Consider the following 15,221-nt stretch of genomic DNA (forward strand, 5'->3'; position numbering starts at 1 on the left):
CCTTGTCATCTCAGAGTGAGTTCTCTAAAGAGTTTTCCTATTCCTACACAATTTATTCACTGATCCTTTGAAAACCAGTAAATTGCAGAGTGCAGTTATTCGTGGCATTTGTGAATGGGCAACTTGCTTTTGTTGTTGTAGCAGGTGCGTAGGCAGGAGAAACAAGATAAGCTGCAGTAAGTCTTATTGGTTCACCTAAAGTTAAAATGAAATAAATAAATAATAATCCCGTAACCAAAGAAAGCTTGCTGCATGTGCTTATCGTGTTTTGTGTCTGGTTATGCCATTTGGAAATTGCCTTCGCTCCTATTCACTAAGAATGGAAGTTAGGATATTACTATGTGAACGTTCTAAGTCATAAAAGATTGCATTTGTATGTGGAAAAAATTTGATATGCAGTTATCTGAGATCATGAATCCAACCATGAAATAAAAATGAGAGTTTTGAGGTGTTCCCATTTTTATCACTCTTTTTTTTTATCTTTTTTTTTTTTTTTGATTACTTATTTTCCTGGAACATGTACCTATGCCTGTCAGCAATCAGTTACTCTCTTGTAAGTATCCCTGCATGGTAACTGTTCAAACTGATTAAAAATGATTGATAATCTCTGCAAATTCTTGAGCTCAAGTCCTTGCTTGATCATGCCAAGGTCCTTAACTAAGTGTAGAATGGAATAATAATGAAAAAAAGTTTCATTTGCTTATTTAATCAGGAGGTTCATCATGCCTCTGTTTTTGCTATATACAGTCTGTCGTCATGTTAGAATGGTAAACTTCAATTTGAGTTACCCCTGTTCCCCAATTCCTCTGAGGGCTCTTTCTTCCACTCATATTATCATTCTACACTAAGCAGAGAGTGACTGGCTTATGAGCATTGTGCATGGACTTTTTTTTCCCCTTTATTAAAAATCACCAAAAGACATGCAATCAAATTTGAACCAAAATGGCAAAGATTTATAACAGATGAGAGAACAATAATAATGATAGGTCCTTTAGGAGGTTTTAAGACATTAAACGGTACCAGTGATTTCTTTCTGTCTCAGCAAACTTCTAATAGGCATCTAACTACACAGCTCAGTTATTATCACTGTCCCATTTTATCAGTTGGCACAGCATCAGGATGGGAGAATAATGCTACTGCAGAAGGGTTTGAAAAGAGGACTTAGCAATTGATGATAGCAATTACTTCAAAAGTAGTAATTCAAGGACTATGTAGACAGAAAACTTCTTTGATGACAGTGGCATGACTGAAAAAACAGGTAGTGCTCTGGTGTCAGGGGTAGAAGCAGAGACTGAGGCTTGAGTCACCATCAGTGATTTTGCCACCACTGAGAAGCTCATTTACAAGCCAGAGGAGGTTTGCAACACTCAGTCTTAGAGGGAAATGAATTCTCCTTTGAAATCAGCCATAGTACCCTGTACCAATTACTGGTTTTTTTTAATACACTGAATGTTTCCTTTTTTTACCATCACTCTCTAATATAAATGTTAATGTAAGATACAGCCAGTATTATTATGTAAATCTTCTCTCAGCAGCTTTCAATAGTTATAAATCATCAAAAGCTTTTTTAAATGTTAGCTTCTCTCAATAAATCGAAACAATTCACCCTCTGTTTGTACACTTTAATTGGATAGAATGAATTCTTAGTTTCAATTTGTAATTATATACAAACCACCAAATTATATACAGATAAACCTATTCTATGTTTATTTGGCAGTTGAGCAATCCCTGGAATTAAATGCTGGAAGCTATTCCCTCATTATCTGAGGAATTACTTTTATTAGTGGAACAAATCTGGATGTAGTTAGCTTTGTTTCACAGAGCAAATTATGTAAAAGCTAGAGGAGATCCATATTATGTGTTTCTGCTTTTCAGTCATTCATATAAAAATTAATTTTTGAGATTAAAATTTCTGTAATTCTTGTTTGCATGAAGTTGCATATTTGACAATGTTAATTTGATAAATATCTTTTGTAATTTATGAAGTAAAAGATAATTTGATACAAATCTCAGGGGATTTTTGTACTTGGATATCTAATAGTAGGACTGATTTTTAAAATGCTCAGCCTTGATCACACAAGAGTTTTTACATGCTTCCATGTACTTGTACTCTGTATTTTTGAGAACATTTGTTTACATTTTGCTCTTTCCTCAAGCTGGTGTGGTCAGTTTAATTTTATTTTATAGTCAGTATCAGTTGCCAGTTCTCAGCCGTACTAAAACAAGGCTGTCCCCTTTGAGCTCATCACCTTATAGGAAACATTACTGGCTTTTTAGAACCCAGGATTTTTTGTCAATCTGGCTTTAAAGAGAATTATGATGTTTTTATTACTACAGGCTTACTGCTTCACAGGATTTGTTGAGCCAACTGAGATGCTAATTCTTCATTACTGCACTGAAGGTTTGAAAGGTGGGAGAATGATATGACTGGTATACCTGTTGCTGTGGAAGTCTGTCAGTCATAACAGTTTTCACTAACTTCCTGTGCAGTAATATTGTAATGCCTTGGTGATGTAAATGTTGACTTTGTAACAGCATCCTTCTGGAAAATCTGAGTGGGTGGAAGAAATTTTTTTTCACTGCAGTCTGAGCTATCCCAGCTTTTTTAATTGGTGCAAATGTGGCACAGAATTAAGTGGGGATGAAAGAGCCTGTTCTCTATGGACAGTATTTCCCAAAGAAAAATACCATTTTTGTGTGGAGGTGCTTGAAAAGATTTCTATTTCTATTCTGTTCTCATATTTGCAAAAAGAAGTCATCTTTTGATGAAAAAAAGAAATTTAGGTTCATTGTAAAATTGATCAGATAATGTAGTAATGTAGAGAACAGTTAGAGTGCTTGCATATATTATCCGTTGTAATGAAATACATTCTTCAATAGATTTTATACATCTTGCACTGCTAAAATAGAGACTCTTTATATAAAATGATAACTGCTAAAATATGTGAAATATATTCAATTACGTGATGCTTAGAACTTGCCAAGAAGAACATGTACTAATTCCTTTCCACCTCCATTGTTACCTTAAGAGCAGCTCTCTCCATAGCAACTGAAAACTTTTCAAGGCAGCAATAAACTAATCCTCTCCAGCTTCCAGAGCACCATCAAGGAATTTTAAAAACATTGGACTTCCAGCAGCTAAATACTTATGAGGATTCAGAAGGCCACAAAGCTAGATACACAAGCATTCTTTTTCCCTTCAGAAGGTAAGAAAATAATGTTTAGAAGTTAGTGCATCCCCGTAACAATGATACATATTCCTAACTGCTAACAGTAAAGTATATAGAAATACCAAAAGATTTCCTAACATCTAAAAACATACTAACCTTTATCTGAGTGAATGCCAATTAGAATTCAGCAGCTCTTTTTGCATTTTAAATACTTCATTGGTAGAGTTTCTTTTAAAATAAGAGACACACATATCATATTGCATTTAAAAGAAGATGAAGTTATGTGTGGCTGCTTAACGCACGTGTATTATCATCTGAAAATGTATGTCACTGCCAGCATCTGCCCATCAATAATATGAAAATCTCTTTGTGGAAGACAGAAGTGAAACACTTTTATATTTCTTGCACTTTAATATTGAGATAGATTATTGTTAAAGCAGAGACAATGGTATATTAAGAAAGATCGTGACAAGACAGATTTACAGTTCAAAATGCCTTTTGCATCTAGAGTTAACAAGTTAAACTTGTTGCTTCTGGTGTGTTTGTCTTGTTTATTCACTGAGTTCTATGAATGAAATTATGACCTTGGTTTTGTAACTGTTTCATCTGATCATAAAATATCACTAATTTTTAAGTACATCCTGTTCATTCTTGTTTTATGTTGTATGACTGGAGTTCGGTAATGTTGGTAAAGTGTTTTGAAAATACAACCTGCTCTATATCATTTCCGTGTAACATAATCAGTGCACATTCATATCAGAATTAGACTAGTAATCTTTGTTTACAGCTATTTTTGCTACTAAAAACCTGTTTCATAATGGAATGAAAGTGAAAGCTATGGTATTTTCTTGTTCTTACTGAAGAGGATTATTAGTGAGTGCAATAACATAACACTGAAATGAAAACCATACACTTTACTTTTATGAGGAGGGAAGGGCACTCTGAGTCAACCTCTTGTTGGTAATTCTACAGAAGTTTTAAGGCCATGGTTGTCTTAGTTTCCTGCTGTTCTGGGCTGTAAAGCCCTTACAGGCTCCCTGTTGTTCAAAAACAGCTTGTCACTGCAAATCAGCTTAGCCGACCAATTAATAAATCCTTTCAAACATATTGCATTCACACTAATTAAAGGGTTGGGGTTTTTTTCCCCTTTACCATTCAGATTCCTCAGGTTTCAAGTTTAAGCTGTGAAGTGCAAACAACAATTCAACATTCAGTGCAGATCACGCACTGCAGGAAGAGGAGATGTGTTTTCTGACCAAGCATCCAGCTCTTGGGGTGGTATGTTCTGCTTTCATATTCAGCGTGCTCATTGCTGAAGGACAGCCTGGGGAAGAGCATGGGCAGGATGGCAGCTATGCTCCCAGCCGAGGCTATCTGATGGAAGTTTTACGCGTTCTTTCAGCTGACAACACTGAGCTCCACATGAACCACTCACGAGAACTGGTCAAAATGTTACTGGAGAGAGCTGAGTGCCCACAGCGGATTTATGGCATGCAAGAGGATTGTAATCTGGTTAGTGCTTCAATTAATGAGGGGTATCTTTACAGGATCGTCAGTGAGTTTAAAATTATTTATTACAGTGATACTCTCCTGAATACAAAACCTAAACATATAAAGGGCTTGTTGTTGCAGCAAGAAATTCTCCCTGCTTTAATTGTTTCATTCTGAATTATTAATATTAATTGTTTGAGCTCATGAAGAGATATTCCAAACATGAGAGGCATTTCTTAAAAATGCCAAGCTTCAGTCGCATAACACTAATAATTTTCCTTTAAAAATTGTCAAGTGTTTAATTTCCAGCAAAGATTTTTTTACTTTACCCTGATCTAACTATAAAAGCATGAGCTTGAATTTGGGACACAGAGGATTTCCACTGTGGAAAGACAGAGGTAAAAATTGGGGACTGATTCTGCCATTTTTTTTTATGTTCTGCATTTTAGTTCATAAAAATAAAACCCAGACAGGGTTGTCTCAGGTTTATGTGCCACTTCACTGAAATATTCAAGATTTAGGGGAGAGTTTCAGTAAGCAGTTCAGGTCAAGGAAAATTAAAGGCAGAACAATGAATCTACAAATCCAAATGAAACTGGAAATTGTCCAGGGTACAGCTGCACAGAAGGTTTGGTTTTCTAACTGAGTTGAGAATATTTTCAGAACTGCTTCCCGATTTCAGAAAGAAGCAAACAAGTGTAATAAGTTCATAGGTTCTGGTAGGACGGAGACAGTGGTAAGTGAGCGACTTAGCTGAAAGGGACTACAGAGGGCTTGGTCAGTCTTGGCTTTGATTAATGTTACTCTAGCTCTGGCATTGTTCAGTGACCTACATACAGCAGAGTGTCACTTTATATCAGAATTATAAGGATGGTCATTAAGGTGAACGTTTTCACAATATACTATTATTGGCAATCTGTCAAGCCAATGAAATGGAGATCTTTTTCTCCCATGCAGTAGACAACTACTCATTTAATTGGCCCTTTCTGCAAATGCTCCCATTTTTCATATGAGCCTCAACGTGAAATTTCATACATGAAATGATATAGGAGCCTGTTATTCCCTAAATGGGCAATTTTTATGAAGAAGATTGTGCAGTTTTTCTCTTTGCACATATGAGCAATGCACATGTATCAGATATGGACCCAGATTAAAAGTTGAGAATGTATTAAACAGTAATGGGTATAGAGTACACCTAAATGTCACAAAACAGGGGTCTAGGCCTTCTTGTTCTCCCTCTTTGTTTTGCTTCTCTGGATTGCCATATTTTTTTCTGTATTTGTGGAATGCATGCCCACTGTGTCCTTGAATGGAAAAAATCTAAGAGAAACTTAGCTGGGGCTTGCTTTGGTCAGGACTTCTGCTCTGTTTAGGTTTCATCTTGGAAATTTCCTGTGGGAAGAATTTGAGGACTTTCACCATTTCCAGTACGTCTCAGTGTTGGCTGTGTCAGTAACACTGCACACATGCTGCACTGCCAGTGCCACATGAACACAGTTGTCTATAGAAAATCCATGAGAGGTAGACGGCATCTTCAGTCACATGCAGCCCACATGGCACTGTGCTGAAATCTTCCAAGATGATTTAAGAACATTTGGTAAACCAAGACAGCAAAAACTGTGTGAGAAGCACTATCTTTCAAGATCATCAAAATTTGAAACAGAATGCCCCACCTTAGCTTGGCATGTTGTTTGCCATACTTGTTCAGAATAACTAATTGATTCCAGACTCAACTTTCCCTTCTAAATCCAGGATTCCAGTCATACCACATGACTTTGTTTTCAGAATTTTTTTTCATTTTTAATGATGTCTCCAGTGGGTATTTAAAAGCAGTGAAGTTTTTAGACCCTTCTTTGGTTTGTTGTTACGTATTGGCCCCAAGACTCTTTGGGCAGGGGCTGGTGGCTATTGAACGGCATCTGACACTTTATCTCCTAAGCATACAAAAGCCATATATATCTCTTGCAGTGGTAAGATAATTTTTTCTAACTTCTGGCCTCTTAAACAAAAGAAACTCAGGGTTCAGTGCCCAGGTTCAAAGTTGGCCTCTTTTTTTGTAGCAAATAAGCATTTCTAAACCAAGGCCATGCAGATGGTTATGCCTGTAAAATATTAATAACAGAAAAATAACCAGTGATGAACCAATTTACATCCTCTTGGTATCTCCTCAAGGGTTACTCTCTATGGGCTACCCATATACTACAGAGTAGCTGCATGTTTTACAACTTACCTGCTTCCTTCCAATTAGCAATTTCCTTTTCAGTCATCTTCCTTGCAAGAGCAAACAGTCTCACTGAATACAATTTATCCTCACTGGATTTTGAAATGTTATAGAAGCCTTTGAAAATCTTCCGCTATGTGCAGTATGTTTATTGTATTGCTACTGAGTGTTTGAAAAGGCTGGTTCACGAACTTCAAGTCTTTTGGGACAGAAAACATAAAAGCTGTATTCCTCCTAGCCCAAATACCAATGCTCAGAGACATGCATTAGAAAAAGTTAGAATTGTAGACCTTGGTAGACAATGTAGGCAGGGCACAGTGGATCATCCAGTAATCTAGTTTATTTACGAGTATAAATATTTAATTTGGCAATTACCATCCACAGCTGTCTTTTTTATTTAGACTGAATATTTGTGAGAATTTTTGTTAGAATTATTTCTATTAAAAAGTAGCAGCTCTCTCAATTCCCCCAAGAAACACTGGCTTCTGAACATGACAAATATGTGTTTGATTCTACTCTGCTTCTGTGTAGGAAAACGAACATACAAGGTGAGCCACGCCGTAGGTTCTGTCTGTATTCATGAATTTATTAGAGTGCAGTTTTAATCCTCCCAGGGTACCTTTATGTGTTATAGTTTCTCCTCTGAAATGTACAGTCCGGCTGTTCTACCATAGTAGTTGAGATTAGCTGACACACCTGTAACATGCTTGGAAAGGAGCCAGTTGGAAAAAAAACAGCTACACAGCGAATGACAATAGTTACAGGATCTCTTCAAGAAAAAAATCTTTATTCTGGAATTCAGTATCTTATTTCCCATAGCCTGACACAGAGCTCTATTAGTCTTCTGGTATAATTTTAAAGACTAACTTTTGCTTGAGCTGGCAAAAGTTTCTGGAAAGTGTCTTTGTATCAAGAAAAATGGAAGGGTTTTTATATATACATATATATTAAAAAAATACGTGCTCAGATAGAATGCTCACAGGGTGAGCATATCATTTCAGTCCCTCTTGAAATGCATTTGGAGGACTACATGGTGTTGAGAGTTTGTGCTGGCTCTCTGCACTGGACCAAACTGTTCCAGTTAACAGAATTCACTGAGAAAAAATAAAAATAGCTGTATAATTGCAGGGTAAATTAAGTCTCTTAACAGTTTGTTGAATTTGATATAACTTCTGTTTACATACCCTGAATTAACTACAGTCCAGATACAGTCTTTCTCTTATAATATAAACACCTATAGAATGCACAGGTAAAAATATGAATAGCCCTAGCCCTTTTCTAATATATTTATAACAGAAATATAATCTGTTGAAGCCAGTGGAAGACTTTTAATTCTCTACAATGATTTATCAGAGTTAGTCTTGTTTTGTGGTAAATCTTAAATCCCTTGGTTACTTGACATTTCTTAAAAACAGAAGGGGCTCTGGAAAAAAAAAAAAAAAAACGTGTGATCTTGCAGCCATAGAACTACAATGAATTACCTGCACCCTCCTCCTGCTGCTCCATCAAGCCCATATCTGTGTAGGCTTAGGTTCTATCCCTTAAATGTAAGAGTTGAATTTTCCTGCTCTCCTCTCTGTATTTGCAGATGACTAGCAATGTGTTGCTTGAGTTGAATTTCCATTTCTTTTTATTTTTTCACAGTGCCTTGAACCAGATGCTTTGTTACTAATAGCTGGTGGAGATTTAGAAGACCATCTCAGCGAAGAAGTATTTGAGAGAATTTCTCTTATTCTTCTCTACTACATTCTTCATCATAGAGATGTGTGTTCTTCAGAACTCAGCTTGAATAATAAGGATTATAAATTTTACCTACAGAGTATGCTTAGTTTAAGACATGATGAAGACTGTTATTATTTTTCACGGAATGAAACTGAAGATATTTTGGCTGCAGTAAGGCAACATTTTAAAACTTCTGAAACCCAGGTAAAGAAAACATAAGTAAAAATAATTTCATATTTATTTCTGATACAATGCCTTTAAGCTAGTTCAGACATTGTGTCAGTATCATGGTCCTCCAGAAAACTGGAAAATAACAGTGTGAGAGCACAAGGCTGAGCAGTGGTCTTTTGTTGTACACGCTGTTTAATACCAGCCTTCTCCTTGACTTGCTTTGGCATGCATACCTAGCACTTCCACAGAGTCCTCTGACACACAGTTGGGGAGATGATAGTGTATATTAGGGACCATTCCCAATAGGTAATTTAGATGCAGTTGCCCTGTGTAGGGCAGATGGAAAAGGGCATAGCTGTGTAGATGCAATGCACTTGGCTTCAAGGACAGAAAATACTTTCTCATCTCTCATATTTATTAGTATAGATACACTAGCAGTAATTGTATTTAAATGGTATAAAGAACAGATCCAATACTGATCTGGCTGTGTAGCAGAAATTATGAATCATTTTGCTGTGATGAAATCCTTGCCAAGCCCTTCACTTCCATGTCCATCTAAAGCAGGGCGGAACAAGGAATCTGTCCAAAGATATGGTTTCCTTCAGTTGGGATACATATATTTGTGACTAATTATCTAGCAGCACAAATATGCCTTGTAGAAAGACTGATACAGATAAGCCTAAATTTAAACTTTTTTTTTTTTTTAAAAAAAAAGCATATTGAGTATAAATGAGCTAAATATATTGAGCTAAAAACATCCTTTTAAGTCAGGAAACATTCAGTGAGTGTTCTTACCACTGTTTATTATTCCTTATCTCAATTAGGGTCTATAAAATAACAATAATATTCTAGAGTTCACAATCTAAAGAAAAATTGTCTTCATTGTAGTGGACAATAAAATAAGGTTTTGTCAGATTAGGTAACTCCTAAAGTACAGGTTGACCTCCTGTGAGAAGCCCCTTAGATCTGTTCATAATATACAGTTAAATTTGGTTTATTGCGAAGTTTGAATTTGCCCTTTTCTTTTTCATTTCATTAGATTTTAATTTACACCATACTGTAGTAGAGTTTCCTACGCAAACAGAAGACGGCTAGGAGTCCTGGCTGTGCAGCAGAATGTTGAGGGCCTCCAGTTCCTCTTTCTGTGTTCTTTGTGTAATCGTTTCCCATCATAAATTATTCATTGATCAGTACTTTTGGTTCTGAGTCTTGGTGAACGTGCTGATTTCCAAGAACTCCAATGGTATCTGGGCAACCGTAAAGAGGCATCGGTGGGTATTTGGCATGTCAAGATAGAATAACAATCCATAAAGTGCTTTACTGTGTGGTCTGTTTGTTTATGCTGGCAGTATGACCAGTTGTCAAGCCTGTTCAGTAACTGAGACTTCACCACTCATTGACATGAGGGCAAAGAGGGGTTTTTTATGAAAAGTACTCAAAACATTATAGACTAATTCTAATGCTTACAATCACAACACTTGAGTTATGGAAAAGGTCCAATGATGCAGGGTAGTAATTGAAGAAAAGCCTTTTTAGTGGCTCTTTATGTGTTTTGGTTTCACAGAAAATACCCTCTTCTCAGTCATAGCATCTAATATATTATTTGAAATGAGATGAAATTTTGGGTTGTGAAAATTAAAATGTGTAATGAATGGACAGGAAAAGAAATGCCAGCCTCCTCCTTGCAGTGTTTAAGGCATATATATAGCAAGATGAGTATGTGTAAAATAAATTATTACTGTCCTGGCTCATCTAGTTGACTTTTCGATTTAGTTAATAGGGGTTAGAGACAAATGAATTTAAATAATTTTCACCAATTTTTTTTTTGTTTCTCTCAAATCCCAACTGTTTTCAGTGAAATAAACCAGAAAGGCAGAAATGGAAGAAAACAGGAGTAAGTTTCCACATAACTGAGAGAGCTGTACCCTGCTCCCTCACTTCAGACCTGCACACATCCACACACGACTGCTGCTCCTGTATGGTCACCCAGCAGGGAAGTCACCCTTCATCTGCAGAATTATATATTTCCATATTGTCCCTAGATAGCTCTCCCCTAACAAATTATTGATTCCATTTAATAGATAGTGAACTCAAAACATTAAGACAATTCTTCCTGAAGTTTGAGATAAAGAATTAAAGTCTATTATTTGAGTTGATTTCTTGTGCCTTAACAAAAATTCCTTCCTTTTCTGCCACTTTCTGGAATTTGATGTAGATGCAAATGAGGAGGACACAGGAATAATAGAAACAGCATGAAAATAACACTGAGCAAAAATAACCTGAATGAAGGACTGTTCTTCCTCCCTGTCAGACACTGAGTAAAATTTCAGGCTTTTTTATTCTATGCATGTTCTCCTGAAAATGTCCTGTTTCTCATTTGCTGTCCTGCTGTCAATTACAGCTTTAATTTTAGTATTTTTTCTACTCTGTCTGTCTGTGAAAGCATTCTCTCCAGTTTCTCCTCCTGTCACTCTGATTATTTAAATGGAGGTGACCAGGGCTGTCTTCATGCTGTTTTCTCCTGATTTCAGTGTGTTGATGTGAGTATTCTGGAGAAAAATGCTGATATAATGGACAGAGATGGTGCTGATGAAAACACACTTCCACGCCTGGCTGCTTTAATCATTACTCTGGCTCTCCAAGGAGTCTGTATGGGGAAAGCAAGTTTGCCCTCCCCAGAATTCTTTATAAAATATATTTTCAATTCTCTGAACAGTACCACTGAGCTTCAAGTGACAGGTAAGCTATTTATTCGTCTCTAGTTGCCTTTTGCAACACACATTTGATGTAAACTATCTTTAAATGCCTAAAGGACTTTTGCACTTCATTTTAGATTTAAATACCATTTCATTTTAGAGCTGTTAAGTAGATTCTTCTAAATTTAAAAACAAGATTGGAAAATAAACTCCTTAGTTTGATAATTCTCTGAGAGGTATAAAACAAATTGTTACTGAGATTATTAAATTTGTACCGTCACATTAATTTATTATTTAATTGCTCAGCACAGTCTGAAATACCCAATAGAGCTCTGAGAGTGGCAATCAAGCTGTCAGGGCAGAATTCAGTGGGGCCTTGTTTACACTGATTCTTTATGCAGCTCTTTATACATTGGAAGATGCATTTAGGGTTAGGTGGGATAATTCATGTATGGTAGCCAGATTAGACACCTTAGTCTCTTACACCTCAGTGTAGATAACCCCCAGAAGAGATGAAATAGCCACAGGCAACTCTGGTTTGACCAAATGTTCTCTGATATCTGCCTGCTGTACCTGAAAACATTTTTATGATTGGTGCTTCCCTACCCACCTTCTGATCTTTGTACCCAGCCAGTGAGTCTGGTATATGCAAAGTTCATTTTCTTCAAGAGCTCTGTTGCTAGACGTATCAGAAATGCTACTTAACCATAAATAAATAGAAGTATAAGAGAGTTCTGAGTGGTCCAAAAATAGTAATAAAAAACAAACAAACAAAAAACCAAACCAAAAACCTCCCCCACAATTGTTGAGCTCTCAGCAGCTGCTATTAAGTTCTGTAAAAGATTCTGCATGATTAGCAGTTCAAGAAGCTAAACCATCAACCCAGGGTCCTACTATGGATCTAGAAGGTTATTAGAAGACATCTACTTTTCCTTGTTTATGATAACTGCTAATAGCAACACTTTACAAGCTCTTCAAAGCACTTTCAGAAAGTTACATTATATATGGTTACAACAGCTTAAAAAGTTGTATTAGGCATAGGTGAAAACATTCTTACCACTCTTAGGTTACACAGAGGTACATTGAATCACAGAAGTGATTAATAAAAACAGAACAAAATCCTCAGCCCTCAACTTGGACTCCTAGATTGCACTTGCATAAACTGGTTTTGCAGCAAAACCCTTCATTTAAAATTGCCAAGTCAGATCTTGTAAAATAATTGACTCACAAGAATGGATGGAGCCATCTGGGCACAGTGCTACTAAATAGCTATATATGGTGAAATGCAAGCCCCAGTGAAGGGCTTTATGGTTGGTGGAGTCAGGGTGTCATTCTGAGAAACAAAAAAATATTCTTAAGCAGTTTGTTAGATTGTAAATGTATTTTAAGCCTAAGCTAATTAAATTGGCCCTATAAAATTATTCAAATTCTTAATAGTAACTTCAGGAAAGTGCAAGGAACTGGCAGCATGGAAAAAAAGAAAATTAGAGTTAACTACATTTAGAAAATAAATCTAGCTTCAGTTCCGTTCAGATCTGTTTGCTCAAGACAAAGAAAGTAGACAAGCATCTTATCACAAGCCTTTTTATACGATTTACCATTACGATTATACCATTTTCTTTTTCTGAATAACAGCATTAAAAAATAAAGGATTATCACATGGAAGAATTCTTAATCTCATTGATTAAATTCTTTGAAATTAATTTGTGGACTGCTTTTGTTTCCAATGGACAAAGTCCGGTTTACAGAAACTATCACTATGGTTTCATCTTGAAAATGCAGGGGTGAAAGAGGGTGATAAGTAAGATAGGATATGGCATGCCCCCTTGTATAACCAAGCATTTATCAGCAGGCACACCCATTGTACTCAAGCTGTGTCATGGGATACATCCCTGCACTGTCTCAGGTTTGGACTAGGGATCCTGGCTCCCTCCTTCCTACTTCAGTGCTATAAACAGGCATGCTTCCAGGTTAACCAAAGGAGGGAGAAAATCTGCTTCAGAAGTGTTCCAGTGTGTGGAAGTATGCGAAGGGCAACATAGCATTGTGAAGATTGCTTTCAGGACACTCTATAAAGGATGTGTCTTCCTGGTCTTTCTTGACTATCTGAATATCTGGCCATGGCCTTCCAATACCTGGAACATGGTGTTCCATTTACATGGGAAAATTTGAAGAATGGTGAAGCTGTTCAGCAGCAATTTGTGGATAACTTTGGTAGAGATCGATAATTACATGGAAGATGAATTACATTTCAGTCATATCTGTTTTCCTCTGAGATAGTCATAGGCAAAACATCCGAGTGTGGTACAGTAAAGAAGGAAAGGCTGAGTATATAGGTGTCTTGAACTTCTAGAGTTGTTAAGCGGAAATTACCTACAGTACCAAACTCAGGAGAGAAAAAAGTATTAAAATGAGGAGATGAATTAATGTCAAAACTAACAAAATTTTAATTACTTTTGTTTTTATCTTTTTAAATGTGTGTTTTCCCATGGTAACATATCTGTTTTCTAATGAATTACTAGAACTAGAACAACTACTAAATGTGCTTACAGCCAAAAAGATCTGCACTGTAAATGGACAATTCCACAGTCACAAAAGAAGACGTTATAGTATGGCAACCAGAGCTATTGGAACCAGAAATATTCCAGTCAAAGGAAACCATACAGAAGGAGACTATCTGAAAGGTTATTCTGAAGATCATGAAAGAAACACAGATTGGGACCAGGTTAATTTATTTTTATGTTATTATAGTATTGGTCATAGATATAGTATTGGTCATTTCAGTGATGAAACTTCACATTGGTTTGCAAACGCTACATTATTTCTGAGGTTAAATTTACTAGTTTCAAAAAGTCACATAGATTTGGGAAAAAATGTATTTTTATATAGTCATATCTGTTTAAATATTAATTGGGGGAAGAACTTTATGGCTATTGAATGTGTGATTAAAGCAGCTGGGAGGGGCTAACAGAATAGTTAGTATTATGTGGAATCAGATGTTCCTTCAAGACACAGATGACTGTAGTACGATGGCTTCAATGTTTTCAGACATTTATTAGAGATTTCTTGTGCTCTTATGGCACAGAGCTTCTAGGACACCTTAAGTGACATTGGAGAAAGAAGGTTGTTCTAAGGAAAAAAAGTAAATTAAGGTTTCTGCTTAAGTTGTTTTTAAAAATCTTCTGTAAACTGAAGTTTGGGCACTTCCAAATGCTTTTAATAACCATCTATGGAGTCCAGAAACCTTCTTTGGAAAGTATAGAGTCTATAAGAGAGAATTTTAGCTGCTACTCAGCATCCTCTTTAAGGGCTTTGAAGGATAGTGGCTCATTGCAGGTAATTTTATCCTTATCCTTAATATTTGAAAATAAATACATTTTGTTTGTAACAATAATTAGGTTGGTAACTGACTTTCATCCTTTAGACTGGATGACATTCCTTAGACATAAAAGGAGACTTCAAAATATATACTTTGTGTATATTTTGACATATATATTTGAAATATATACTTCAAAGAATAAGATTCTACTGTTTAGAGCTCTTTACAATTTAACTAAAAGACAATGTTTCATCTCCATTTAGGAGAGTAAGTGATGTGCAATTGACTTTTGCTGGTCATTTTATTATGTGGAACTGACACAAGTGGCATCTGGTTAAATGCCATTCTGATAGATATTTATCCATGTAATTTTATTCCATTCGGAATACATACTCTATCAATATGTTTATTTCTTTCCAGCTGACCACAAA

At 36.1% G+C, this 15,221-nt stretch overlaps 1 protein-coding gene across 6 annotated transcripts in view; it reads left to right on the top strand.

Annotated features, from left to right (window-relative positions):
* Positions 1-3,117: 3,117 nt before the first annotated feature.
* Positions 3,118-15,221, top strand: part of SLC39A12 (solute carrier family 39 member 12) — a 36,465-nt gene continuing 24,361 nt past the window's right edge. For 3 of the 6 annotated variants that reach the window (XM_074865548.1, XM_074865498.1, XM_074865509.1), the window contains exons 1-5: positions 3,118-3,206; positions 4,330-4,682; positions 8,527-8,808; positions 11,307-11,514; positions 13,994-14,196. In XM_074865548.1, coding sequence (XP_074721649.1) covers positions 4,413-4,682; positions 8,527-8,808; positions 11,307-11,514; positions 13,994-14,196 — 963 coding nt within the window. In that variant the 5' untranslated portion in view covers positions 3,118-3,206; positions 4,330-4,412. Of the gene's footprint in view, positions 3,207-4,329; positions 4,726-8,526; positions 8,809-11,306; positions 11,515-13,993; positions 14,197-15,221 lie in introns of those variants that run through there. The other 3 variants (XM_074865528.1, XM_074865517.1, XM_074865538.1) reach the window with 3 other exon arrangements.

This window comes from Strix uralensis, chromosome 1, assembly GCF_047716275.1.
Source record: "Strix uralensis isolate ZFMK-TIS-50842 chromosome 1, bStrUra1, whole genome shotgun sequence".
NCBI classification, from domain to species: Eukaryota; Metazoa; Chordata; class Aves; order Strigiformes; family Strigidae; genus Strix; species Strix uralensis.